Raw genomic sequence first — 25,438 nt, forward strand, 5'->3', positions numbered from 1 at the left:
AAGTGTAAGCGAGCCGATTGTGCACCGTTCTTGAAGCCACCGAATAAGCTTTTAATCGATGCCATAAAATATCCCAATCACAACTTCTACCGGTTTAAAATCAAAGCTGCACAGTTTGTTTAGAAATGGGCGTGGCTACGACATTCCTGGGTAAAGGAGGCGTGGCTTCTAACAATGGTACCAACCTTTGCAAACGAACTCTGTTCATGTTTTTGGATAAATTGAGTGATGTACTCTCCTCACTTTTATGTTCAACCCACGTCTAATAACTCCTTCTTTAGCGATTTCGCGTGCACTTCAGAGGTGGTTAAATGACATGTGTTTAAATAATTGTAACTATAAGTAAAAGTTGTCATTGCCGGGGAATGCCCACTAAGTAGTTTCTATAAGGCGCTTGCCTCGCTGTTGGTTTTGTTATTGTGGTGACTTCAGAACGAAGAGCCACAACACTTACCATCAAGTTTTGACGACTTCCCTCTCTTCTAATTTTGAACGCTGAAGCTATTGAAGTGATTAATTAAATGACTATTTCTTCGTATGCATACGATTGTTCGTTAAAACTTCAGGGGCCGATTAACGCGTTAGCGTTAGAATTTTTAGAGAGTGCAACCTCTGAAATCGCAGACGTCGACCTTCTTTTTGATGCGGACTCATGAACAGCTTGCTGAACAGCCGGCGTACCTGGTTTGATTCCGACGAAACACATGAAGTCTGTATGGGCTCACAAAGTGTACACGTAGCTGATGCGCTCGCAGGCGGGGTGCCCCAAAAGTAAACGTCTTCAGGCTTATGATAGGATCCATAGCGACATGTGGCGCCCACTTCCAGTCTCATGTTTCCAGGGCACCTTTTGGTTTCCAGACACCAGTGATCGTCCAGAAAGTACGCCCGTTTAACTTAAAAATAATTAAATTAAGAGAGCTGGGCGCCTGCGAGACTCGGGATAGGCCAGCCCGCCGTACACGCATACGCTGCAGGAAATATATTGCCTGCCTACCAGGCGCTACGAGAGCTTGCATAGGCTGAACTTGGCAGCTTTGTAACGGCAAATGGCGGACGTAGGATGATCTCTATTTCCCCTCCCACATCACAGCACAGATGTGTATATGGTACTCTGACAGGGAAAAGGTGTGTTTCATGGAGGCACTTCAGACTGCGCGTATGGGTAGTCTGCCTACTGCATGATGGACCAGTTGCCAGAGTTGGCCAGAGGTGTCTACACACACACAGGGCAAGTGTTAGAAGTGCTTGCTGCATGGACGGACAGGGCAGAGGTGTCTCAAAAGCATACTTACGCCCAAAGTTATGCCAAATATTTGGCAATATGTCGCCCGATCGGTGAACCCCTCCTAAACTACAGTGCACTCGCTCGAGCCGTCAGGGGCGTCAAAGGCGCCACGCTTGTGCACATCTCTACGAAGTAGTGCTGCGCGCGCCGTAGATACGAGGGAAAGCGTGCTTTTTCTTACAAGTGTTAACAGTGTGCCGCTAATAATTTTACAGGGGTATTATACGGCGCCCCACCGCGCCCCTCCCCGCGCCAGTGCAGGCGGGCTCCGGGGGCCAATTAATCCCTGTCCACAATGCATTCCGCGCGGTGCTCCGCCCCGGTGGCGGCGCGCTGGTGGCGCGCGGGCCCACGGCTGCTTCACGGGGCCCGGGGAGTGCTCCAGCGGCTGAGAGGAGCGCGCCGAACAGAACACGGGGCTGCCAGGAGCAAGCGGGAAACAGCCCGGCCCTCTGAGGAGGGGAACACAACTTGCAGCCTTGAGCCCGAACATTATCGAAATTTTCAGGTAACTTAATTAAGTTTTGATACATGGTGTATTGCATGGGTATTTGACACTTTCGCGGACTACCTTACACCGCGGTGACGGAATCGGCGAAAATACAAGTTAGTAAGTTTCGTTCAAAATCAATTTTTACAGTGTGCGCTATCATCGGTGCAGTGCTTGCATTCTTCGCACCTACGGCAGTATTTTAAGTGGCGGTAGTGGTCGGGGATAGAGGAAGGAGGGGCATTGGGGGGCAGAAGGGCATTGTGTAGGAGCGTTGAACCTCCCATAGCGTACGGTCCGGCAACACTACGGCAGCACGGCGTCGACGGCGTCCTACAGGCTGTACAGGCGCCGCTGCCCGCCCGTCCCCCCGCTAGGAGAAGTGCCTCTCATCTCTATGGTGCGCCGCGCGCCGGCTGCGATCTATTTCTTATAACGCACGAACATGTCCAAGGAATCTGCGGTTTTACAAATTTCCACCCATGAATTGCACTTTAGTTTTTCTGGATATTACTCGGGGGTCAGGTGAACACGTTCACGTCCAGTGCGGTGTTGTGATTGTGCATCCAGTGGTTGTAAAAAACAGCAAAGCATGACCACATTGTAGGTCACGCTCACAATGAACGTGTCTCTGGGGACGTAAGAAAATTGAGATTTCTAATCGTGTTTCCTTAATTTAAAATTTTAATTAATTAATTAATTAATTAATTAATTAACATATTTTTCAACTATAACATAACATTCTTTTGCCGCCCCCCCCCCCCCCCCCCCCCCCCCCGTAGCGCCGCTTCTTCAATGCGCATTAAAATGCACAAAAAAGGTTACACATTCCTGACGCATTTAATGCGCATTAGTGCATTAAATGCACATTTAGTGCGCATTACGCGCATTAAATGCGCAAGGAATGCGTAACCTTTTTTGCGCATTTTAATGCGCATTAACGCATTGAATGCGCATTGGCGCTTCTGAGGCCAGTGAGCAATGAAATATCTGACCGATACCGAAACGACGTCAGACATCAGAAATTTGTCGGTTTTCGCACCAGATTGATGAAATTTACACCTTTTTGATTGATATCTGATATCGTTCTGACATCGGTCTGAGATTTCTTTGCTCACTGAAGGGCTTCTGGAGAGCAGGGTAGCGAACGCAACGGAGCGAGCGAACGGGAGATTCAAGCGAGCTAACCGTGGAGCGAGCGAACAGCGCGGCGCGAGCGGGCGAGCGAATGCAGGAGCGAGCGAGCAAACGAGCGAGCGAGCATAAAATCAAATCGAAATAGCAAAGATTTGACGTACAAACGCTGCTCCGAATAAGTTGTGCTCGTATGTATTTGCTGTTTTCGTGAAAATAAATTGGAAAATAAAGGGAGACAACGTGTGATTCGCTCTCCCGGTTCTCTTCTCTAGCTCGTTCGCTCGCTCGCTCGCTATTGCGTTCGCTCGTCCTCTCTGTTCGCTCGCTCGCTCACGCTCTTAGCTCGCTCGCTCGTGCCGTTTGCTCGCTCGTTCGCCATCCGGTTATCTCGCTGCCCTGCTCTCCAGAAGCCTTTCTGGGTTGGCTAGTGGCACGCTCGTGCACGTGCACGTATACTTTACAAAACACGCAAAGAGAATATGGCTCCGTCCAAATTCTCATCAGTCCGGTTCGTTTCGTTTCCTTTCGTTTCTTTTGTGGGTGAGGGGGGGTGAAGAAGACCCCCTTCTTCACCTCCCCTCACCCACAAATGAAACGAAAGGAAACGAAACGAACCGGAGTGGTGAGAATTCGGACGGAGCCTATGCCTCACGGCATATTTCTCATACTCGACAGTAGCAGTACAGTCTGCTCAAAAATGTAAACACTGCGTTTCGTAAACATTACGTCCTCTGGCGAATCTTGTAAACGCCGAGAACGCTTTTCTTCTCGTGTCAGTTTTCTAGTCGAAGCAAAATGTTCGCAGCATACGCTAGCACAAGTAAAGGCGAGGCCAATGAGACGAAAAGTGCAAACTCTGAATCCAAAAAAAATGGTGAGATTTCCTGAGTTTGTAGGTTATTAGTTTTCGGCTGTAATGTTATCATCTTCTCATATACAACAGATAGTTCTCGTTTCAAAACCAGTTTTTCGCTGTCTATCTCGTATTTTTTAAGTTGCTATGTACTTAATTCCGTTTGCTCATTCTGTGTTATCTGTTGTAGAATGGCTGTCAAACTCAAGCTTTAATGTCAACTCGGATGTCATTTCAAATATTCAAGGTAGGCTTGGTGAAAGCATTGTGCCAGCCAGAGAAAAAAGTGGATTGAAGACTGAAATGCTGGATGGTAGCAAAAGCAATGACAACTCAGACTCCTTTTCTACACCACCTAGCTCTCCTTCAACACCTCCGAGTTCTCCTTCGACACCTCTTAGCTCTCCTTCTACACCCCCTAGCTCTCCTTTACCACCATCAGGCTCATCACAAGCCTCAGATATTTTAGTTTTGAATTCATTTAAATCTGCACAGCACAGCTCAAGCTTGAGCCTTCATCAAAAAGAATTGTGGAATAGCAACACTAGTGAAAGAACTCTAGACACTACCAAGCAAAGAAGAGAAACAAGGAAAAGAGAACGCTCCATGTCAATTAATCACCCTCGTAAGAGCTCCAGTTCAAGTGGGAAAGACTCATGGAGTCCTCAGAGGAGCACCGATATAAGTAGGAGAGACAGAGAAAGAAAGAGATCCAGAACTAGGCAGAGAAGTAGAAGTAGAGAGAAAGAAGTATCAAGCACATATAAAAAATATCAGAAAAGGCTCAAAAAACGAAGGAGCTCCAGCAGTAGTGGGACCGACAGTAGTATTGACAACAGCAACACCAAGTCGCATAGAAATAGTGATGTCAGGTACCACAGTTTTTCAAATTTGCACTTTCTTGATCCACATTGAAGCATAAAAATAATAATGTTGGTTATTTCTTTTAGGTTTAATGATTTAAAAAACATGCCATACTATGAAGACAGGACCAGGGCTTTAGGAAACTTAAATGTTACAACTCTTTCTCGCCCAGTTGCAGCACGGTACTGTTGTGGAAGAGAAACATAGTAATATATGTCTTACCTATTTGATCACAAAACATCATTTTATGTTCCAGGTATTATTGTTCTAAAAAAGGCTTAGGCATTTCTAGAAATTATTTGCCACAGTCCAAGCGCCGCACTTTAAAACTACGTTACTACAATAAAATTATTAAAGAAATGGAGGCTGACATGACAAGTATGTGACATTTCTTTAAATCTTAAACAACTATTTGTTATTGGAAAATTGCACCTGGCCAACTTTAATAATTATATATATCAAATTTTAGCAAGGAAAAAGTTAGAGAGTATTCCAAAAAATAGAGGGCAGATCCAAGGGGATGTTAATGACGTTGAAGGAGAAATCTCTCATGAAACAGCCAAATTTAACCATGATCTAGCGGAAAATCCCCAAAATACTGATCTATGGAGAAAATATGTCCAATTTCAAGTAAGATTATTACACCATTAGTTTAATAGAGTTTACTCAAGTCTGTTAATATGAAAATAGAAAACTTAAGTGAAATTGATTTAAAACATGTCTCTTTAAGGATGTAGTCCACCAATTTGAGAGAGTATACAGAAGGGGAGGAGGTGCTTCTGGTGCAAGAGTAACTTCGGAACGCAAGTTGGCTATCCTCGATAAAGCTCTGAAAGAAAATCCAAAGTCTGAAGAACTGCTCAGGGAGCGATGTCAGCTTGCAGAGTCTGTACTACCAAGTGACAAGGTTATTAATTTTGGAATTTTACTCAAGAGATAATTAGTGTCCTCATAACTATCTTCTTTTATCTGACTATTGTTTCATCATCACAGTTAACACAACAGCTGAAAACATGGATTGGAACAGATCCTGGAAACCTTGCTCTCTGGGAATCATTAATTATGGCTTCACAAGGCTCTCTCTCAGCCTGCAAAGTTCCAGCTGTCAAATCCCTTTATCAAGAAGCTTTCACAAATATTCACAGTTTGAAGAGAGGAAACACAGGTTCTGCTGAAACAATTGAGGCCAAACTTATTAGTAAGTCATATTTATCTTCAAAGGGAAGTCCTCCTGAGATTTTACAATTTTTTATATTGATTCACAATTTTTGTTGATTCTAGGTCTTGTGCTTCACTTTGGCCTCTTTTTACGTCAAGCTGGGCTGTGGGAACTTATGTGGTCTTTCCTTAATGTTTATTTAGAATTTAACATTGCTAAGCTTGATCCTACAAAATTCCATATCACAAACACTGTTGCAGATAATGCTCTGAGTATGTAATCTTTCCATTATTGCAAAGTGTTTTGCCTACAAAATAATGTACTTACTGTTTTCTATTATCTGATCTAACTAAATTACTGCAGCTGAACTGGAAGAAGCTATACTGAAATCACAACTTCCCTTGTCCACATTGTGGTTAAGAGTAGAGACATTACGAGCTGGTACCCATTGGGTCCCACTTCCAGTTGATGCAGAAAGTGAAGATCCACAGAGATTGGTGTTTCCAGAAGATGTGAATGACTTAATTCATCCAATAAACTCTCCTCATTTGAATTTCCGTCTTGTGACAGTTACTTTGTCACTTCTAAAGGTATCAACTTTAGCAGAGCTTGAATGTCAGTTAAATTTTTGCTTATAACTTATGAATTGATCACTTACCCTTTATTTTCCACAGGTGCCAATATTACCTTGGCGAGAAAGTGCTGCTAAAGCAGCTGGTTTACATCCACTTCCATGGCTTCTGGATGGTCCAGAACCACTATTTGCATCACTCCTGCCCCTTGGAACTTTAGAATTCAAGGAGACAAGTACTCTGCTTCAGGATGCATCACAGTTGGCTTCTGGACCTCAGTATTTGATTGCCCGTCCTGGTCAAGATGAATATATTGACTTTTTGACTCAAGTGTTTTCTGCTTGTGCAGACTGCTTGCCAGCCTCTCAAAAAACATACTTGATGGTTTGGTGGCTGCGCTTTTACAGGTTAATTTTTGATCCAATTGATTTCCTTGAGCCATGATTGGCATTTAATATTATATAACTCAAAAGATATATTTGTATGCCTTCAGATGGTTAATGCAGCTGGAGCGTTTAGGGCATTGCAAACTTCCTCGAGGTCGAAAAAAGAAAATGAGGTCAATGGCTAAAGATTTGTTGAGACATGAATCAAACAGGAGTAATTTGCTTCTCTTTAAAGAATTTGCACTTCTGGAGTTAGAAAACGGAAGTGTAGATGGCGCCAAAAAAGTATGTTTGTTTTAGTTCCTTGACTTTACTTAAATTCTTCAATTGTCTACTGAACTAAATACTTGGATAAAATCTTTCAGGTTCTTCAAGGTACGATTTCTGCCCTTCCAAACAATAAGCCAGTACCCATTGCTACTGATAGAGCGTACATCTGTACCTTATACCGCACATTGGTCGAGGTTCACCTTTCTTTAACACACAGGGAACTTACAAATGATGCACAAGCAAACAGCTCAACAGAAAGTGAACAAAATGTAGAAAATAGGTAGGAAGCATGTTGCTTTTTATCTTATTGTAAGGCTTCACAGACAGTTTCTATTTTATATTTGTTCTTTATAGGAAAAAAGCCCTGAGTTTGCTTGTTTCATTGGGCAAAGGAGCTGTTTTGAAAAATGAGCAACCATCAAACACTGATGTTGCAGCCGCTTTATCTAAGTTCAATCACGTTACAAAGGCTGCCTTAGACAATCCTGAAACAGAAGAATTGGACACATTAATAGCTCCTGATGTCTGCCATCTTGTGCCAACATTTTTGGTTGAGTGGACAGTGTGTCATGGCTGGCTCCTTTTTTTGTCCCATTCAATTTGGAAAGCTACAACTATGTTTGAAAATGTTCTAAGAGAACTTGAGTCTCCAGAATCTGCATCATCTCAACAGGAAAAAATGTAATTGACCTCATCCTTCCATTGTTTAAAGGCTAATCTTAGTTTGTTACTGCTCTCACTGAACAGATTATGTATGATTTGTCTTTAGCGTCAAAGTGCAGCGTGAAGCCTTGCTTGAATCATACATCTCCCTATTACGACATCATTGCTTTGAGACTCGTGGATCCTTTGGTGTCTTGAGAGAAGTGATTCTTCGAGGGCTAAAGGAATTTCCTGGTAACCTTGTATTTTCAGCCGCATTAGCTGATTTAGAGGTATATTGTTATCATCTAGGTTGTTAGTTGTTTACAAAAACATAGGCCATTATGTTTCCAACAAATTTAACTAATATCAGATTATTTTTGTTTTCCTCCATAGACAAGCAACAGTGGAACTGGTTTGCCACTTTGGCGCTTATCAAAAATATTCTATGAATTGAATTCAGCAATAGCCTATGTTCTTTTTGTATTTGTTATGAGATATCGACTGAAACAACAAGAACTATGTGCTCACAACACTCATTCTTATCTCAATCAAGGTACTCTACCAACAATTATGCTATATGAATGTTATTACCGGTATTGTAAAGTTCTTGAAAAAAAATAATCTTTTGATTAATTTGTGGAATGTCTTCCTATCATAGGAGGACCTGAGTTACCAGATCCTAACACCAGAAGCAGAATGTCAACGCTATTGAAAAAACTGACCAAGCACTCGATTATGCGTCGCTGTCCAATGCTCTGGCGCTTAAGATTACAGTTTGCAGCAGCTGTCAGCCACAATGATTCTGAGTATAGTAGTACACTTTACCTTGCCTTGGAAGACTGCCCATGGGCTAAGGTAAGTTATTAATTTTATTTACTGCTCTCACTTTGCCTTATCTTTTCATAAAAAAATTGTAAAATGATTTACTTACAGACTCTTTATATGGACATAGTCCAAGTACTCCCAACTCAACTGGCACAAGTGCAAGACCTTTTGGTGGAGAAGGAACTACGATTGCATGTAACACCAGAGGAATTAGAAATTCTTCGTATTGATTAAGTAATTGTCACAATAAAGAATTATGAAGACTAGACAACTTTAATTACCCCCTCCCCTACCCCCTATTGTGTTTCTGACTGAAAGGCTGGAAAAAGGTCAAAGGAAGTAAAAGTTAAAAGGGCTTGTCTCCATCTAGAACAATAGAGAAGGTTTAGTGGTGCGCATTGAAATATGCCCTAAAACGTGACACATTTTAGAAACATTAAATGCGCATTGCCACACAAAATGCGCACGTGATGCGTCTAATACACATGAAATTCGTCAAAAATGTGTTACTTGTTATGCAGCGGCCATGTGGAAGATATGGCCAGCAGACCGCGCAGGTTTGAATCGAGGAAACGGAAATGCTGCCCTGTGCAGGGCTGTGCTCTCGTTCATTTGCTCTTGTTACATTACATTACAACGGGCAACTGGTAACTTCAAGTCCCTTTCTCGTTTCTGGTAATCTATCATCTAGTTTTCGTTTACAAAGTAACAATTTCGAGAAAAAAAAGCATATCAGAAAAGATGAATCTGCCAATAATCGACGTCAGCTGTTTGGATACTATTCACAGAATACCTGCCAAGGCCAAGAAGACGAACCTAGAATTTGGTGGTTAAGTTGAGATTGTCATTGGTTTCTGCGCGACCACAAATATTGTTTTTGCCCCTTGCTAGTCAACCAAATTCACAATGATCCCCAAGGGCACACCTACTATCACATTATCCAACAGGGAAATCCGTGCTATTCAGGACAAGGCACGGCAGCGGCAGGAACTACGAGAGTTCCTCATCAAGGAAAAGTCGAACCCTTTTAAGACTGCTGCTGCAATGGGAACAGGATATATAGTAAGTGGTTTTACATCAAATAAATTATTTCGTGTTGCTATGAAGTACTCAATATGCTGTTGGAGTCACCTTGTCGTAACAATACATGGTATTTACGTGGTAATCACCGTCTGCTTTCCTTTTACAGATGGATCCAGCGTTTCAACGTTATGAAGCAGCACAAAGTTTCATGAGTGAATGGACGCATGGCAGACCAACTTTGAAATCTGGAATGTGGTTCTTGGGTGCTGTTATTGCTCCAATCGTTGGAATTGGACTGTGGGCCCATTTTACCCGAGTAAGTATTGCTAGTAACTTCTCTGCATGAAGTATTTGTACAAATTTATTTTTCTTCATAGCGTACAGTATAGTAGATACTTTCATGCTGACACTTGCTTTATTTGTTTGTTACAGAAAGAATTTGAGGGTAGATGTCGACGTGGTGAAATTTCCTACTTTGATCGCAATAACAAATTTGTTTAAAAGTTATCTCATTGATGATTAATGTTCAATGCTGTATGTAAATATTCCCCTTAAGTCTCTGCATCTTTTATCATTTTATCTGTCCCTCCTGTTACCATTGGTAATAGATTTTTGACTTAGGGAAATTAAAATAGTTTGAAGACATTTTTTGAGAACGTGATTTGTATTTTCCAAAATGAGTTTGATATACATTTTTAAAAAAGCAACATATAATCTTAAAGTAAACATTCTAATATTATGCAAAACATACATCATAATTGATGTATTGAAAACAACCAAAAGGGACAGTCTACATTGACTTTTGATCTCCCAACTGCTTGTCTCTACTGATGACATGATCTTCAAACTTCACCATGTAAGTAGTCCCTTTATGCCAGTGAGCTGTCACTTTACAAGCCTGGAAATAGAGGCAGGGAAATAATTGAAAAGGTACCAGTACTAGTGAAATACATGACCAATAGTCCTACAACTTACAAAACCACACCCATTCAGTACTGCCTCAATAATTCCAGCCACAAATACTGCACAGTTCAGACTCCCCTTGTCTTTTGGAACTGAAATATACTTATTGACAAGAGGTTCATCTTCAATAATGTAGTAAGTTGCTTCATCATCATTGGCACGCTCTAATTTGTCTGCTTCCCTGCCAAATAACGACTGACAAAGGAGGACAAATCTGATCATTAGATGATCAAACACAGGAAATTCAATAAGCAAGAGCTTGCTTCTCTTTTATTGTCTTACTTTCCATAATGTTGTCTTGATGAAGAACAGCATGTGAATGAGTTTAGTTTCTCGTTTCCAACTACGATCACGTACAAAAAATAAATCAATTACTTTGGAGCCTACATCTTGGCCCATTTCTGCTAATCTGAAAATTATAAAAATAAAATTTAATTCAATGGCAATAAAGCTCTCACATACATTTTCAAATCTAACAGTAGGTTCACTATAAATGAAGAAGATGAGGCAATGTACTACACTCACTTGGTCTGAAGCTCTGGTACAGTATAAACACGATTTTGACAATATTGTACAAGCTCAGAGAAAAGTAAAGCAAACGAACTTAAACTAACTTCGCCTTTTCCTTTGCTTAGGGGCTTGTCTAGCAGACTTGTCTTTGGCCTCACAACAGATATTGTTATTGCGTTGCTCATGTTGAAAAGCGTCCCTAACGAATGGATTTCGCTTAAAGTCTTTTTCGACAGACACAATTAACACAAAATAATGCTAAATGTTTACGCCGTTCGGCCCAGGTTGGTTTTGGTTTGGTTGTGTGATTGTGATTTGACAGCAACAGCAGACAGAAGGTTACGTACAGAGGGGGTTAATTTGTTGCCAACATCAAAAAACTTGCTGACTCTCTCGTCCCACACTTGTCCACTCATTAAGGAAGTAGAATAGCGATGGTTTGTGCATAAGGTATCTTCAAGGTGCAAGGACGTATTATAATACTCACCGTTTCTCCAAAACTAAAATCAACACTGTTCGGAGATTCAATAATTACAGTTTGCACTTGATCAGTCGTCGATTTGGCAAAAGAACAGAAGTAAGAAGAGAGGCGAGAGGGAAAAGGAAAGGGGAGGGGAAGAAGGGGCAATCATTTTTCATGGCGGGTTTGAACCTTGATCCACAAATGGTTTCATCATCTTTAAAGAGTGGTGTGGTATTTGTTCATTCATCGAGTCTGCTAAAGCTCTGAAAGAAGATGGGTTTCGAACACCGACATGGCTAGTTGAAAATGAGTCAAAGTTCAAAAGCCAAAGAAAACGACATGGCGGGGTCGAAAGGGGGCTCGGCATCGGCTGCTGGAGTTAAAGGAGTTTTCAGCCACATGAAATACGAACATTTGATCGCTGGAGTGTCCGGTGGGGTGACATCAAGTGTCGTCTTGCACCCGTTGGATCTAATCAAAGTTCGATTCGCCGGTAAGATGTAAAACAGTTCTTCTATGTGCAGCAGTCAAGGTGACTGCATTTTGTTAGCCTAACCTTAACTTTTGCATGGGTCTTGGTACAGGCGGATTTTGCAGCAGTTAGCTCAGATGACTGCCATTTCCTCCCAAATTACTTCATCTTGTCTTCTATGTTTCAGTGAATGATGGGCGGACTAGCATGCCTCAGTACAACAGCATACGAAATGCATTAGTTACAATTTACAAACAGGAGGGTATCCGTGGCCTGTATAGAGGTGTAGTACCGAACGTTTGGGGTTCTGGCACTGCATGGGGCCTCTACTTTTTATTGTGAGTTACTATTCTATTAATGTTTTCCTTTTCTTTATATTTTTTCCACATGCTAAATTTGTCATGCAGACCCTCTACACAGTTCTAATTCTCTTTCAGTTATAATACCACTAAAACATGGGTTCAAGGTGGTGATCCAAATATGCAGTTAAGCTGGCCTATGCACATGGGAGCTGCCGCAGAAGCGGGTATTTTAACTCTATTTTTAACAAACCCTCTTTGGGTTGTGAAAACTAGGTTAGTATAATGCCCCCCCCCCCTTCCCCCTCAATGTTTAATATTTTGTGTTCCTCTGTACTTGTATCTCAAAGCTAAGTGGAAATTATAAAATTTCTTTTCTAGACTGTGTACTCAATATGGAAATGAGAAGCCGCTTTACAGTGGTATGATAGACTGCTTTAACAAAATTTACAAAGCTGAAGGAATACCAGGAATGTACAAGGTATGCTGTAAATCTGAATAATGAAAGTGGAGGAAGCTTGTGCATGTTTACTGTAATTACTTTTTATGTAGGGCCTTGTACCTGGTATGATTGGAGTTTCCCATGGTGCTATTCAATTCATGGTGTATGAAGAAATGAAAAATTGGTACAATAATTATAGAGGAACAGTTTTAAGCACAAGGATGGTAGGTTTCAAATGGATTTCCTTTTTGGCTAGTTTAATCTTTTTGGAACTTGTTTGGTAATTTTGAAATTGAATGTTATTTTTTTCAGAGTACATCAGAGTACCTATTCTTTGCTGCTGCATCAAAATTAGTTGCAGCTTCAATCACATATCCGTATCAAGTGGTCCGCGCCCGGTTGCAGGATCATCATCACAATTATGCAGGCACTATGGATTGCGTCTCCAAAACCTGGAGGTATGAGGGCATTCGAGGGTTTTACAAAGGAGTGGGTCCCTACTTTCTCCATGTGGTCCCAAATATTTGTTTAGTGTTCCAAGGTTATGAGTGGGTTACATATTTATTGTCCCCTGGAAAGGGATGGGAAGGCAGCTGACAATTATCTAAACATTAGCTCTTAAAATATATCTTCGAAGCAATTTTACAGGATGTATGTTTATGAATTTTTTAAGTGTTATTAATCGTAATCAAGCTGTAACCAAGAGGATTTTTAATTTGCTGTGCAGCAGTGTGATAGATATTGTGACCTCTTGTGACATTTTCACCAGAATTGGCTTGTGCTCCTTTGTGTAAAAGATTTTTTTTTTGTAGTGCTTTCCTCTTGAACAACTTTTCTTTTCTTCCCTTTATTTCTGATAGCCAAGTGCATGGAAAGATAGTATCTGGTTTCAATACTGATAATTTCTCCTCTTAGAGGTAGAATTTTATTTTGCCTGCCCACCGTAACTTTCGTATCTGGAATATTTTTGACAGAGGCACAACAGAATCCGTAATAACAAACATGTGTACCTCCCTACCTCCTGACATTTTGTTCCCCCTGTGAAAATTATACAGTTAAAGCTAGATTTGTTTTCATTCACCATGCATACATACATGAAGAACCAAGGCCGTTGGTGTATATTTGTACTTAACTGCTTTGTGCTATATCTCAGTCATCCTTTCATTGAATGCCTTTTTGCTAAAGCATTTAAAAGTTCAATCTTTTTCCAAAGTTTGAGTTTAGTGAACTGATTTAGTTTCTTGATGCAATGGTTCACCATCTAATAGCCAACAATAAATTAATGATAGTGCCATTTTTTACTCGTTCTTTACCTCCATTCTCACTTCCCTCTCGGAGGTGGAAGAACGAGTATTATGCTTGGTCTGGTGTAATTTAGCGACTCGATTCATCTCGGTAACCACAACACCTACAACTATGCCAGTTGTATCAAACTGTAGGTCTTGGCGGCCTCACCAATCCATAATAGAGGTTTTTTTCGGTTTATTACGCAAAATTTAAAGAAATTTCAGAAATAAGGTCGAAAAAATCGCCGGTCGAGCGTGCGTTTCGGATGGTTTTTCTACACGGACAAATATCTTAATAGAGATAAGTTTTACCTGAAAAAATTTGGCTAAACAACTAAAAATAGGCTAGCCGTTAATGTTTCAACTTAAAACAATCATATTATAACCTTTTTTGGTCCTCATAATGATTAAAACCTATCTCAAATGAAATTATTTTAACACGAAAAAAACAATCAAGCGCATGCGCGAACAGCGCCATCTATTGAGAAAAGCTAAAACTGCGTCGGCGCGAAAAGTTTTGAAGAGCGGTCATTGACAACAATGATCTTTCTGTTTTCATTTCATAATCACACCAGACCAAACTTGGGTAAAGAACGAGGTTTCTCCTAATGTATCAAACATGTTTGATGCCCTGATGCTCTTCTTGTTGTTTTGTCATCTAACTAGACATTCTTCTACTTTTCTCTAGCTATCTTATGTCAATTACAATCAACTTCCATGTATTATGTGTATTCTTCCAATATTTGTGTCAGGAACTCAGAGATTGTTTTTTGTTGTTTGTTTTCCTCAGCATTTGTTACCCAACATTGATTTGTTTTTGGACCTTAGACAAATTTAGTCTATTGTGCAATAATCATCTTCATCTTGTTTGATAAAACAAAGTTTTAGGAAATTTTGAAACTTCCCTTACAAAGAAAAGAAAGTCAGTACTTTGAGTTGTTTACTTTTTATAACAGATGATCTATTTCATCTGTGTTAAATATTAAAAGTACCTTTCTGAATATTATTCTAAAGTTGACTGCTGCTTCTGTTTCATGAAGACTCAATATGCAACTTTAAAGCTACTTGGAAATGAAACATTGTCACATGTTTTGCTTTCGAAGAATTTGCTATGATCATAACATAGATGGTTTACAATACTCCTTATTGTTTAATTGAATTTTTATTATTTTGTCAATCTAGGAATTATTCTTTTCACTCAAATCAGAAATAGAGGCAGGAAAACTGACCTCATAACCTGCACAAGCATTTGTAGTAAAAAAAGTGTTCTGTATGAATTCTGATTATTTTTTTTTGTTTTATCTTTGTGCGATTGTGAAAGTTCCAACATGTGGAATCTTGTGATGGTTCTAGAAAAAAAGTGTTTTTAAATCTTTTGAGCTTTCTTATTCTGTTTTATCCAAGTCCAATGACGATGTAACTTCCATCTGTGCAAGTTAACGTCCCAATTTTTTTTTTTTTTTTTCAATGGAGACCTCTTATCAAGCTTACCACAAACTTTGTTTTTGTGTAAAATTGTGATCACTGACTAGTTTCCTGTGTAATTCAGTTTTAAGTGTCATCTCCAGAATTAAGATTTCATATTTCTTTTTTCATCTAATTAAATCAATTGGTTCAATGAATTATCATCTGTCTGCCGGAAAGAAGAAACACTTTCAGTAGTAAAGCTAAGGCATCCACTAATTTCACGTTAGTCCATTCATTCAACTACTAGCAAGAGTCCACTCAGAGTTTTTTAGTGGTCGTGGATTAAAGCAGGGCATCATTTAATTGTGCCAATTAAAGTAAATCCATGTCAATGATAAGCTTGCCATAGTCTCTTTCCTTGATCAAATAGTTTATGAAGATGAATTTTTAAATTTGTTTTTTTTTACATTTCGGTTGTTCCAGATTCGAGGGTCCTCGTGGCTTTTACAAAGGCCTGGGGGCTTCATTGTCTCGTGTGGTGCCAGCTACTATGATCACCTTTGTTGTCTACGAAAATGTGTCTAGATATATTTTAGACCATCCCTTCAGAAATAGAAATATGAACAAGTTGTGAGATATTTTATTTAAACCTGCAAGGGCTCAAGGCTGTGATGTACTAATTTTACTGTATTTTCACTTCACCAGCAAGAAATACACTTAAGATAAAATCGTATTGGCTCTTGCTGGGTCTTTTCTGAACAAAAGTTTCTAATAACGGCAATGATTTCACAGCAGTCCTTTCTAGTCTGTGGTTAGGTGTAGCTGCTGTAAACATGCAATGATGGACGTTGCAGTATGTTTCTTGTTTGAGTGCACACATATTCTGAGAAGAAAGCAAAATACTTTCAGTGTAGTGTGCAGGAACCACACTCTTTTCTTATATGGCTATGGCAAGAAAATAAATTTGACTTATTTCAAAATATTAATATTCATTGAACAAAATACAAAATAAACATACAAAAATGATGATTTCCACTTAATGCACATAAGGTCAGCATCCTTATTCTACAGTAGTCTCTAATTTCATCTTTTTTGCTGGTGATGAAGCAGAATCATCTTGATCCAAAATATCAAAATGTACCTTTATACCCCAATGGTCACTTGGAAAGCTCTGTGTGCCCATCACCTTTTGCAGCCCTATGAGACCAAAATATTTAGGTTTCACTGCTGGGGGGAAAGATTGTCTCAAATATACTCTATCAAACCGACAGCGTGGCTTGAACCGACCAGCCATTTCAGTATTGGTATTTCGAGTCATATCCCAAGTGTATCTGCATTCAGGACGGGAGCCTCCAGCCTCCCAAAGGTCAACCACACCATTGGGAAGCCCTCCACAGAGTACAAGCTGAAAATTATTTTAAACAAACACAATAACTAAAATAGATAAAACGAATCAAATATCTCTAAGTAATACTTGCAATGGAAAACAAACCTCCTTATCTCTGAGATTGAGATCACCTCCAAAAATTACAACTCTGTTCTTGGCTGCATCTGTAACTTCTTTCAATGATTTATTCAACTGATTAACTCTCTCTGCAGCATGGTCAGCAGTACTTTCCAAATGGGTATTTAGCAATGTTAATTTTAATGGTCCTATGTGAGCCTGATATTTAAAAAGTAACACCAATATCAATACAGGCAAAAGAACAATACAAGTAAAAGTTATCAGTCTTGTGATAAAACTCTCACTTCTGTTACAAGCAAGCTCCTCCCCATTAATGAACCTGGGAAATCAACAACACGATGGGAGTCGTAGTATGTTGTAAACCTTCTAAGGAGTGTTGCAGTAAAATATTCTCCATCCCCTGATGCTATACATTTGTACTCTGGTAATTTATTTTCAATGTAAGACAACGTTGAGGGTATTACTTCTTGCAAAAATACAACATCAGGGCTACTCCTGCAGAAATTAAAGTACAAAACTCATCAATATTGGGAAATAAAACTCACCTCTTGTCACGTCTAGAAATTTATGACAAATTGAAGTTAAAGGAACTTACTCAAAAATAACAACACAAACAGCTTTAGTTCTTTTCTTGAGATTGTGAGAATTCAGACCATCAATATTCCAAGTTATGAAAGTCATTTCTGGTGGTGGCTTGGTTGAGCACTGCAAATGTTTGTGTGACAAGGGCCTTATTGCTTGTTTTGGTAGAGGTAACGCAACAGGGGGCACTGCAGCCAGCTGATTGGCTACCGCTTGGCTGAGACAAACAACTCGCTATTGAATCAACTTAACATTTTAAACTAGTATTCACAATTGCATGCTGTCCACATTAAAACTCACTCAATATTAACAACCACAACTGGTGCTTCAGAGTCATGGTCTTCCATCAGGTTGACACCTCCACTGGCTTTGGCTTCAAAGAAAGCATTGATAGATCTCTGTTCCGAAATGAAAGCGGAAGAGTTGAGTTAGAACTACAAGAGCAGAAAGAACAAGGCGTCAGAATGAAACATACCTCTAAATCCCACTTGCGGTCTTGTAAATAGAACTGGGCACATGCTTCATCTGTTCCAGTTATTTGCGCAAACTCTTCCACTCTCTGCTGGCAAATAGTAACATCTGGTATGTCCTCATCGTCGCTCATGATGCTGGTTTCTAAAAAACAAACAACAAATAATGGAACAACTCAGTATGCATTGCAACTCATAACCCTCAGCAACACGGCGTACCGCACAGTTTGTGCAGACACGTTACAGGGTACAAAATGAACAAATAGCACGGATACCCTCGCAATTTCAATATAACGAGTACTTTGTGAGAGAATGTCCACCAGTAGCGATTGGAGTGAAATGTCATCCACATATTTCGCACGTGTGATGACATATAATCATGACAGTATTAACAACCTAAAGAGACACTCCCAGAAAAACACACAGACGACGGTACACTATTCCTTCATTAGCTTCGATACGCACTTTCTCCTTGGTCTAAACAATTCTTCAATTTCGGCAAGGGCTTAACAGCAGACACAAACTCGCGCCAAGACAAAAGACAAGTCAAGACCTGCACCACCCGAAGCACTGCAAATTATTGCGCGAATGGTTATCGGCAGACACACAGAGAGGGAACTAGGGATCATAGTTTATCGACGGCCCCTGCTCCATCAGAGATTGCGTCCGAGTCGATGCTATGCGGAACCTCGCTCATATTCTGCACAAGCAGAGCCATCTCTTTGTACTCGCGGTTCCGATTCGGATGCGGCACACGGACAAGTCACGTGTTCCTCCCACCATTCTACTCAACTCCTTCTCTGTCTCTCCGTACATTCTCAATATGTGCGAGTGAGAGAGCTGAGACGTTACATTCCCCCACCCAACGAGCCGAGCCGTTGGCTTCGCTTGCTTGACAGTGGAGTGGAGTGTACAGGAACAGGAGGAGCACAACACCACCACAGGCCAGACACACCAGATCTCGTGTGGAGGCAGGCAGAGGCAGACCGATCCGCGTAGTTGTCGCAGTTTCTCAGCAGCGCAGTTTACTCTACGTTATTGAAGGTGAGCCATTTTAATTTTAGGTTTTTCTTGCACTTCTGGTTCATAGAAATTAGCAGACCGTCATCTATCGATTGGTTTGTTTACGTTTGGCCGAGGAACAGCTGATGGGCTGAGGCCGAGCACAAAGAGTTCTTTGTTTGTTGCCAAACCGAGCACTGCGCGTGGTGACCTCGCAGACCTTGACCGTCGTGAGGTCGTTATGCGCAATTTGGGGATTGCTTTTAGCCTTGATTTTCGTCGAAGTAATATTTTCGCGTGTACTTGGTGGTTTTAAATAATGAATGCTTTGTTTGGAGTGAAGTGTCAAATCCAGCTGAATTTATTTGTGTACTGTCCATCACGCCAACTCTTACTGTTTTTCGTTTCAGGTTGAAAAAGCCAAAATGAAGCTCCTCTTTGTTCTGGCCACAGTGTTGGCCTCGGCTTGTGCCATCTCATTCTTTGACTTGGTTATGGAGGAGTGGGCCACTTACAAGGTATCTGATGTGAATCCTTTGTGTTTGAACTTAATGAAATGACTTTGAACACATCTTTAGAGGCACCATGTTGCTTTCTTGTTTTGACAGCTGTCTCATAGCAAGAAATATGATAACGATGTGGAAGAGAAGTTCCGCATGAAAATTTTTATGGAAAATAAGCATAAGATTGCGAAGCATAATGCTAAGTTTGCTCGAGGAGAAGTTGCATACAAGTTGGGTCTTAACAAGTATGCCGATATGGTTAGTACTTAGATTCTCTCTTAAATTTTCTTATCACCCCTGCCTGCCATGGTTATGTTAAATTTTTTTTTAATGTAGCTCCATCATGAGTTTACCCACACCATGAATGGTTTCAACCGCTCTGCTCGGCTGGGAATGGTTCAGGGAGTCCATGAGAGGATTGGGGCCACCTTCATTCGACCAGCCAATGTTGAGATTCCCAAGAGTGTTGACTGGAGGGAAAAGGGAGCTGTTACTGACATCAAGGATCAGGGTCACTGTGGATCATGCTGGTCTTTCAGTGCGGTATGTCTTGTTTACACCCAATTTTCTGTCGACCAAAGAGTTTTATGGTTCTAATCATTTAAAATTTGTTTTTCAGACTGGAGCTCTTGAAGGACAGCATTTCCGTAAAACAGGTACTTTAGTTTCCCTCAGTGAACAGAATTTGATTGATTGTTCGGGCAAATATGGGAACCAAGGATGCAACGGTGGTTTGATGGACAATGCTTTTGCTTATGTTCGTGATAATCGTGGTATTGACACTGAGAACAGCTATCCTTATGATGGAGATGTAAGTTCATGATTAATTTAGACCACGCTTTCAGGGTGATTTCAGATTTAATTGTAATCATTACAACTTTTCTTCAGGATGAGAAGTGCCGTTACAACCCCAAGAAGTCTGGTGCCACTGACACTGGCATGGTTGATATCAAGCCTGATGAAGAACACTTGAAGGAAGCTGTTGCTACCATTGGACCTGTTTCAGTTGCTATTGATGCCAGCCATGAGAGCTTCCAATTCTACAAGGAGGGTAAGGCTTTGATTTCCATCAAGAATGGTTTCTGAATGTTTGACCAATTTTAATTAAATTTTCTGTCTAACAGGAGTTTACTATGAGCCTGAATGCTCCAGTGAAAACTTGGATCATGGAGTTCTGGTTGTTGGGTATGGAACTGATGAAGATGGCAATGATTACTGGATTGTGAAGAATTCATGGGGCACTTCTTGGGGACAGGATGGCTTCATCAAGATGGCAAGGAACCGTGACAATCACTGTGGTATCGCGGCTTCTGCTAGCTATCCCCTTGTTTAAGTTGTGTCATTTGTATCTTAAGATTTTGATCAAAGTGCTGTGATGATTTCTGCCAATGAGGTAGGGACTTGACTTTGGATAAATGATTGTCACTTTCATCTGTGTGTACCTGATGTGACAAGTTGAGTTTGTTTTCATCACTTTGTCAGAAGCATATCTTCTGTTAGCTTGAGGAACAATTTGTCATATTTTCTGTGGTTGAATGCTTTATTAGCTTTACATCTCATTTTTTTAAATATTATGGCAAGTTCTGTGACTTGTATCTTTTACCCTCTCATGTGTGAGTGTCTCAGTCATTAGATTTTATGTCTGTAATTCCATTCAATTAAACTCACTTTTTTTAAAAAAAAATTGTGTTTCATATAAAAATGTGAATAACCTTTCTCTACACTAAGCCTCTGCCCAATCAGCCATACTGATGTAGGGAAACTAAATTTGTTATTTATTGGCAATCTTTCTGTTTGACTGTCAAACATATGTAGGTCCCAGGTTTCTTTTTATTGAACTCTGACGACGTCCAATTCGTGTGAAAGACAGGGGTCCTATTGTCGCTTTTTCGCTCGGGCCTTTAATTTAAACTGGGCTGAAAATGCATGCGTGCCACGGCTCTCACCAAGTCAATCACCAGCACACTCTCTAGCTCTAACAGCAAAAGGACTCGAGTAATCTGGGTCGGCCAGCTCTAGGCCAGCCGCCCGGGCCGGAAGGACCGTCTGACCCCACGCTTCACCAGCGACCGCAAGGCGCGGAAGGACTAGGCAGACACAAACGTCGCACATGAGGTCGTGACACAGACAACAGCAGGTCGAGGAGGGAGGCGCGTTTATCCACTCCTCCCCCTCTTTATCTTAACTCACTAGCAAATAAAATCGAACGCGTATGCTGTGACACTTTCGTATCGTTGAGGATACCTCAAACGTATCGTGTCGATATCTGTCTGACTTCTTGAAGAGGCCAAACAAAACTCAAACGCTATCTTTCTCTCTCGTATCGATATCGCCAATAAAGTCATTCCAGACAGTACTGTAAATCTATACTTTCATAAGGATTATACCAGGAGGGAAGTCCAATTCGCGTTTATAGCTGGTTCACTAACTGTAGACACCGGCCAGGCTCTATTGCGGATACAATGGAGCCCTATTGTACTCACAATGAGGACTGGCCTGCTGAGGTGTCTACATTTAGTAAACCAACTACATGTTGTTTCTTCAGTTATTACTACATGGGTGCGTGAAAGAGAACGCATGCGCATCATGCGCATTGAACTGCAACCACCGTTCTTGCGTAAATGTCGCCCGCAGTAAGCCTAAGCCTCCACAGAACCCTGACGTACGGACTATATCGCCCGCCAAGGGACCATCCAGGAAGAACGTCCGTCTTTCGCCGTTACGAACCTGTCAAGTTCGACCACTTCAAGCTCCCATAGCGCCTAGTAGGTAGGCAACGTCCAGCCTGCAGGGCACGCATGTACTGCGGGATGGCCTACCCCGAGTCTCGCAGGCGCCGAGCTATCGATATTTGGCGAATGAATCTGAGAGGAAAACAGACGCTCTTCCTGGACCATCCCCAAGTCCCCAATAAAACACACGTTACTTGCGGACGGCCCCTAGCCGTCGGGCCCGGCCTGGCCCGGCCTGGCCCGGCCCGAACTAACAGGAAGGTCCCCAACAGGGAAGAGGGGCGCGGGGGCGGGGCGGAGCTGGCTCGCCATTTCCCAGGCTCTTGTCTCTTATCTACTGAGCCAATATTATTGGAACCGGTTGTCTGGTCTCCGGCCCGGCTCGGCCGCTGCCTTACTGTACACGGGCAAACCGGATCGAACCGGGCGTGCTGTAGTCGGTTTGCTCGGGAAAACGAATCGGGGAGAGGGAAGGAGAAATATCCGTTCTAAAGAAAGAGCAAGGCGCATGTGCTGAGTCACGGACCGTGATGCTGGGGGTAGTGGTCCGTCGGCCAAGCGGCATTGTCCTCTGACCATGTGTCCAAGAGATGTGTCTTGATGTGTCGCATGCGCGGATTAAGGGTGGAAATCCGGGGGGGGGGCGTCCCCGTCGTCATAATGAGCCGCCTGGCAGAAAGGCAACTTACTATACACAGCACCTGTAGGCAACCCACGGTGCACCCCCTGCCCCTTTGCCGTGGTGTGTATCGTATAGGAGCAGTACGTGTTAACTGTCTGCCCCCCCCCCCCTCCTTCTCCTATCTTTCCCTTCGGCTTTCAAGACACTGCCTGATTTGGTTTGAATCATTGGTGAATGTTTGATGTCCGCGGTGGTGGTTGGTGGTTTACCGCGACACGAGAAGGGTAAGCTTCTTGCCCCAATACTGACTGCGCATGTGTACTTCCTGGTCACGCGAGCACAATCGTGAACAAAATCAGTGGGATGATGCAATGAGCTGGGGTGGTGACGGCCGAGCCCGGCTGAGCCCGCAGCTCTTCTCGCCCGGAATGCCGCGTCGCCGTGTTTTGCAGTGTCTCCGCCCCGCCTCCTCTTCCCACGGGGAACGGCAGCGGCCAGGGAAGTTCCCACTCCGGCAGAGCAGCCCCCTGCCCTGGACCACGGCAACTCCTCCCGCTCCTCAATCGCGACCGCTCCGACGCTAGCTGCTAAATTTCCACACGACACTCTCTTCTCCGCGTGGAAGTTTTGAGTGTGTGTGTGAGGCATGTGAGGGCGCGCGCGCGCGACTGTGTGTGTGTGCGTGTGCCAAACATTTGCCCGACCTCCGGCGCATATGGTTTGCATCGTTTGCATCTCTGTTTAGTGTCATCTGGAAGGGCGGGGCGGATGCCGGTTGGATGTGGAAGGTGCCGCGCGGGGCGCGGCGGTTGGGTTGGGTACCCCCTAGGGAACGCCTCCCCCTCCCCCTCCCATCACTGCATTATCGCAAGTGACCGGCTGACGGGGCGCGGACATGAGGCATGACGTTCGCATAACACGAGGCACAACAGCTCCACGGAACCAGCTACATACGCCTCAGCCATGATAACGCTTCTCATGGCCATAGCGTTCGACATCCCTGCTCGTTCGAATTCTTTTCACTCACTTTCTTATCAAGAGCGGCTATATTGCCGGCCCGTCTGGCCGGCGGGGCGAATGTCTCGATGTTGCCTATATGGTGGCTAACTCGCCCCGCCCGCCAACCATAGTGACACAGTACATGGGATGCACGCGTGCATGCCGTTTGCATACTCACCCGGGCAGCAAGACGCCAGACACGGCGCGGGTGGATTGGGGGGAGGCAGGTGATCCACATATGTATTTCAAGCTTTCAGGCATTTCAGCAGGCGTCTCGTTTTACACGTTCAGTGCGGTGTGACCACTATGGGGTCACGCCCCCCCACACCAAAAACAAGCCGCACTGAACGTGTTAAAGCTGCGATCGGTGGGTATGGTATGGTATGGTGGAGACCAGCACCCCCCCCCCCTCCCCTAAGATGGACGTTGCTGGCCCTTCTTTGAATGTTCGAATGTTCGCACCCCACAAAATGGTAATGTACAATTTTGGCGTACACTAAGAGATATGTTTCGTTGCAGCCATAAAAAATTGTTCGATCGGTCCGGATTTGTCATGGCCATCAAAATTTTAGTCGCAGCAATAACTAAACTTTTGGTTACAGCAACCAAAATTTCGGTTACAGCAACTAAAATTTCGATGCCTATGACTAAGCCGGACTGACCGAACATAATTCAAAATTTTGATGGCTGCAACGAAACATTTCTCTCAGTGTATTTTTCGCACATATGAATGTCCAGAACTACACGTTCATCTCAGAAACGATGTACAAATTTGTACAGATATTATCATAAATCCGGTACGGGTACGTGCTTGATCGAGAAGTGCACAGGGAATGGGGAAAAGGTTGGTGAATTTCTCGCGGGTGCGGAAGGCGTTGGGTCCTCTACTCTCCAAGTGGGTGTTGGTGTACAATGAGTACAACGTGTACAACGTGAGTGTCCGCGAGTATTCGAGAGTATGAGCGAATCCACGGAATTATGCGAGTAATGGCGAGTATCCGCGAGTATAAAGCGAGTATTTCTCGATTTTTCCGCGAGTTGTCGCGAGTATCTTGCGAATATTTTTCCTCGTGTACAACGAGTTGGCGAGTGGGGGACCCCTCGGTGGAAGGGCATGGTGTTATGACTCATCAACTGCAACAAGCTTGTTTTCGGTAAAGATTGGCTCTTTTTCGCCAGCTGGTCTTTGGGCATGTGGGGGTTTCGCTAATCGCTGACTAAGATGTCGTCCGCGGATTCTTCATTGTATGGTTTGTGATTGAACTGCTCCACGAGTCATGCGGCGGTGCCAAGCGCGTAGCCACCGCTGATGAGTCAGGCGAGTACCGACTCCTCATCGCCGACTCATGGAGAGGGAGCTATTCGCGAGCGCGCCATCGGCGCGCCGCCACCCCGTGACACGACGCAGCGGTTTTACGGGTCTTGTTCCGATGAATGAGATCAGCAAGCCTGCAAGCCTCGTGTTTGCGTCGAACGAGTAGGGGATGAGTACACTAGTACACGAGTGTACTCGAGGGGAGAATGTAGAAGTACCGGGTGTAACTGTGAATACGCAGCACGCAGCAGTGTTGCGGGATTGCATACTCAATCTAGCCGCAAAGGGGGGAGGGGGGGCATGCTAACAGGTGTAAAGAGTTGGAAAACGCAACACTGCTGCGTATTCACAGTTACACACGGTACACTCTAAATGGAAAAGGACAGTGAGGATG

At 42.6% G+C, this 25,438-nt stretch overlaps 6 protein-coding genes across 11 annotated transcripts; 4 read left to right on the forward strand and 2 right to left on the reverse strand.

Moving 5' to 3' along the window:
- Window positions 1–3,586: 3,586 nt before the first annotated feature.
- Window positions 3,587–8,760, forward strand: LOC113204565 (nuclear exosome regulator NRDE2). The gene is made up of 17 exons (XM_026419774.2): window positions 3,587–3,789; window positions 3,959–4,640; window positions 4,719–4,814; window positions 4,889–5,010; window positions 5,102–5,262; window positions 5,363–5,539; window positions 5,626–5,830; window positions 5,914–6,063; window positions 6,155–6,381; window positions 6,466–6,770; window positions 6,857–7,034; window positions 7,115–7,299; window positions 7,374–7,700; window positions 7,789–7,954; window positions 8,058–8,217; window positions 8,323–8,519; window positions 8,598–8,760. Exons 1-17 carry the CDS (start codon window positions 3,711–3,713, stop codon window positions 8,721–8,723), a joined length of 3,543 nt encoding a protein of 1,180 aa, XP_026275559.1. The 5' UTR covers window positions 3,587–3,710; the 3' UTR covers window positions 8,724–8,760.
- Window positions 8,761–9,263: 503 nt separating this feature from the next.
- On the forward strand, window positions 9,264–10,157 carry LOC113204609 (uncharacterized). Its single transcript, XM_026419843.2, has 3 exons — window positions 9,264–9,551; window positions 9,679–9,828; window positions 9,945–10,157. Exons 1-3 carry the CDS (start codon window positions 9,396–9,398, stop codon window positions 10,011–10,013), a joined length of 375 nt encoding a protein of 124 aa, XP_026275628.1. The 5' UTR covers window positions 9,264–9,395; the 3' UTR covers window positions 10,014–10,157.
- Window positions 10,154–11,397, reverse strand: LOC113204608 (trafficking protein particle complex subunit 5). The gene is made up of 5 exons (XM_052268419.1): window positions 11,256–11,397; window positions 11,001–11,184; window positions 10,758–10,884; window positions 10,488–10,670; window positions 10,154–10,410 (listed from the first exon to the last, which is right to left on the reverse strand). The coding sequence occupies exons 2-5, from the start codon at window positions 11,168–11,170 to the stop codon at window positions 10,303–10,305; spliced, it is 588 nt and encodes a 195-aa protein (XP_052124379.1). The 5' UTR covers window positions 11,171–11,184; window positions 11,256–11,397; the 3' UTR covers window positions 10,154–10,302.
- Window positions 11,398–11,578: 181 nt separating this feature from the next.
- LOC113204607 (mitochondrial folate transporter/carrier) lies at window positions 11,579–16,334 on the forward strand. Its single transcript, XM_026419840.2, has 7 exons — window positions 11,579–11,941; window positions 12,108–12,258; window positions 12,358–12,495; window positions 12,601–12,700; window positions 12,772–12,885; window positions 12,974–13,119; window positions 15,838–16,334. Exons 1-7 carry the CDS (start codon window positions 11,755–11,757, stop codon window positions 15,986–15,988), a joined length of 987 nt encoding a protein of 328 aa, XP_026275625.1. The 5' UTR covers window positions 11,579–11,754; the 3' UTR covers window positions 15,989–16,334.
- LOC113204604 (tyrosyl-DNA phosphodiesterase 2-like) lies at window positions 16,324–18,599 on the reverse strand. Of its 6 annotated transcripts, none has more exons than XM_026419833.2 (7): window positions 18,425–18,599; window positions 17,877–18,016; window positions 17,702–17,799; window positions 17,415–17,618; window positions 17,104–17,314; window positions 16,847–17,017; window positions 16,324–16,759 (listed from the first exon to the last, which is right to left on the reverse strand). In XM_026419833.2, the coding sequence occupies exons 1-7, from the start codon at window positions 18,498–18,500 to the stop codon at window positions 16,415–16,417; spliced, it is 1,245 nt and encodes a 414-aa protein (XP_026275618.1). In that variant the 5' UTR covers window positions 18,501–18,599; the 3' UTR covers window positions 16,324–16,414. The 6 variants fall into 6 exon arrangements, with proteins under 6 accessions (XP_026275618.1, XP_026275619.1, XP_026275620.1 ...); XM_026419834.2 differs by having other exon boundaries at window positions 18,337–18,599; XM_026419835.2 differs by having other exon boundaries at window positions 18,268–18,599.
- Window positions 18,600–18,763: 164 nt separating this feature from the next.
- On the forward strand, window positions 18,764–21,060 carry LOC113204606 (cathepsin L). Its single transcript, XM_026419839.2, has 7 exons — window positions 18,764–18,915; window positions 19,284–19,391; window positions 19,482–19,634; window positions 19,713–19,919; window positions 19,996–20,187; window positions 20,265–20,427; window positions 20,501–21,060. Exons 2-7 carry the CDS (start codon window positions 19,299–19,301, stop codon window positions 20,707–20,709), a joined length of 1,017 nt encoding a protein of 338 aa, XP_026275624.1. The 5' UTR covers window positions 18,764–18,915; window positions 19,284–19,298; the 3' UTR covers window positions 20,710–21,060.
- The last annotated feature ends 4,378 nt before the right edge of the window (window positions 21,061–25,438 follow it).

This window comes from Frankliniella occidentalis, unplaced genomic scaffold (genome assembly GCF_000697945.3).
Source record: "Frankliniella occidentalis isolate FOCC.00 unplaced genomic scaffold, Focc_3.1 Scaffold69, whole genome shotgun sequence".
Taxonomy (NCBI): domain Eukaryota; kingdom Metazoa; phylum Arthropoda; class Insecta; order Thysanoptera; family Thripidae; genus Frankliniella; species Frankliniella occidentalis.

Coding starts and splice junctions, on each gene's coding strand:
- LOC113204565 (XM_026419774.2), top strand. CDS start 3,711: ATGTTCGCAGCATACGCTAGCACAAGTAAAGGCGAGGCCAATGAGACG. Junction 6,771..6,856: donor TGGTGGCTGCGCTTTTACAG/GTTAATTTTTGA, acceptor GTATGCCTTCAG/ATGGTTAATGCAGCTGGAGC. Junction 7,035..7,114: donor GTGTAGATGGCGCCAAAAAA/GTATGTTTGTTT, acceptor AAAATCTTTCAG/GTTCTTCAAGGTACGATTTC.
- LOC113204609 (XM_026419843.2), top strand. CDS start 9,396: ATGATCCCCAAGGGCACACCTACTATCACATTATCCAACAGGGAAATC. Junction 9,552..9,678: donor CAATGGGAACAGGATATATA/GTAAGTGGTTTT, acceptor TTCCTTTTACAG/ATGGATCCAGCGTTTCAACG. Junction 9,829..9,944: donor TGTGGGCCCATTTTACCCGA/GTAAGTATTGCT, acceptor TGTTTGTTACAG/AAAGAATTTGAGGGTAGATG.
- LOC113204608 (XM_052268419.1), bottom strand. CDS start 11,170: ATGAGCAACGCAATAACAATATCTGTTGTGAGGCCAAAGACAAGTCTG. Junction 10,885..11,000: donor GTACCAGAGCTTCAGACCAA/GTGAGTGTAGTA, acceptor TATAATTTTCAG/ATTAGCAGAAATGGGCCAAG. Junction 10,671..10,757: donor TCAAGACAACATTATGGAAA/GTAAGACAATAA, acceptor CTCCTTTGTCAG/TCGTTATTTGGCAGGGAAGC.
- LOC113204607 (XM_026419840.2), top strand. CDS start 11,755: ATGAGTCAAAGTTCAAAAGCCAAAGAAAACGACATGGCGGGGTCGAAA. Junction 11,942..12,107: donor AATCAAAGTTCGATTCGCCG/GTAAGATGTAAA, acceptor TCTATGTTTCAG/TGAATGATGGGCGGACTAGC. Junction 12,886..12,973: donor CAGTTTTAAGCACAAGGATG/GTAGGTTTCAAA, acceptor TATTTTTTTCAG/AGTACATCAGAGTACCTATT.
- LOC113204604 (XM_026419837.2), bottom strand. CDS start 18,244: ATGTCATCACACGTGCGAAATATGTGGATGACATTTCACTCCAATCGC. Junction 17,800..17,876: donor ACCGCAAGTGGGATTTAGAG/GTATGTTTCATT, acceptor ATTTCGGAACAG/AGATCTATCAATGCTTTCTT. Junction 17,315..17,414: donor GTTTGTGTTGTTATTTTTGA/GTAAGTTCCTTT, acceptor TAATTTCTGCAG/GAGTAGCCCTGATGTTGTAT.
- LOC113204606 (XM_026419839.2), top strand. CDS start 19,299: ATGAAGCTCCTCTTTGTTCTGGCCACAGTGTTGGCCTCGGCTTGTGCC. Junction 19,920..19,995: donor CATGCTGGTCTTTCAGTGCG/GTATGTCTTGTT, acceptor TTTGTTTTTCAG/ACTGGAGCTCTTGAAGGACA. Junction 20,188..20,264: donor GCTATCCTTATGATGGAGAT/GTAAGTTCATGA, acceptor ACTTTTCTTCAG/GATGAGAAGTGCCGTTACAA.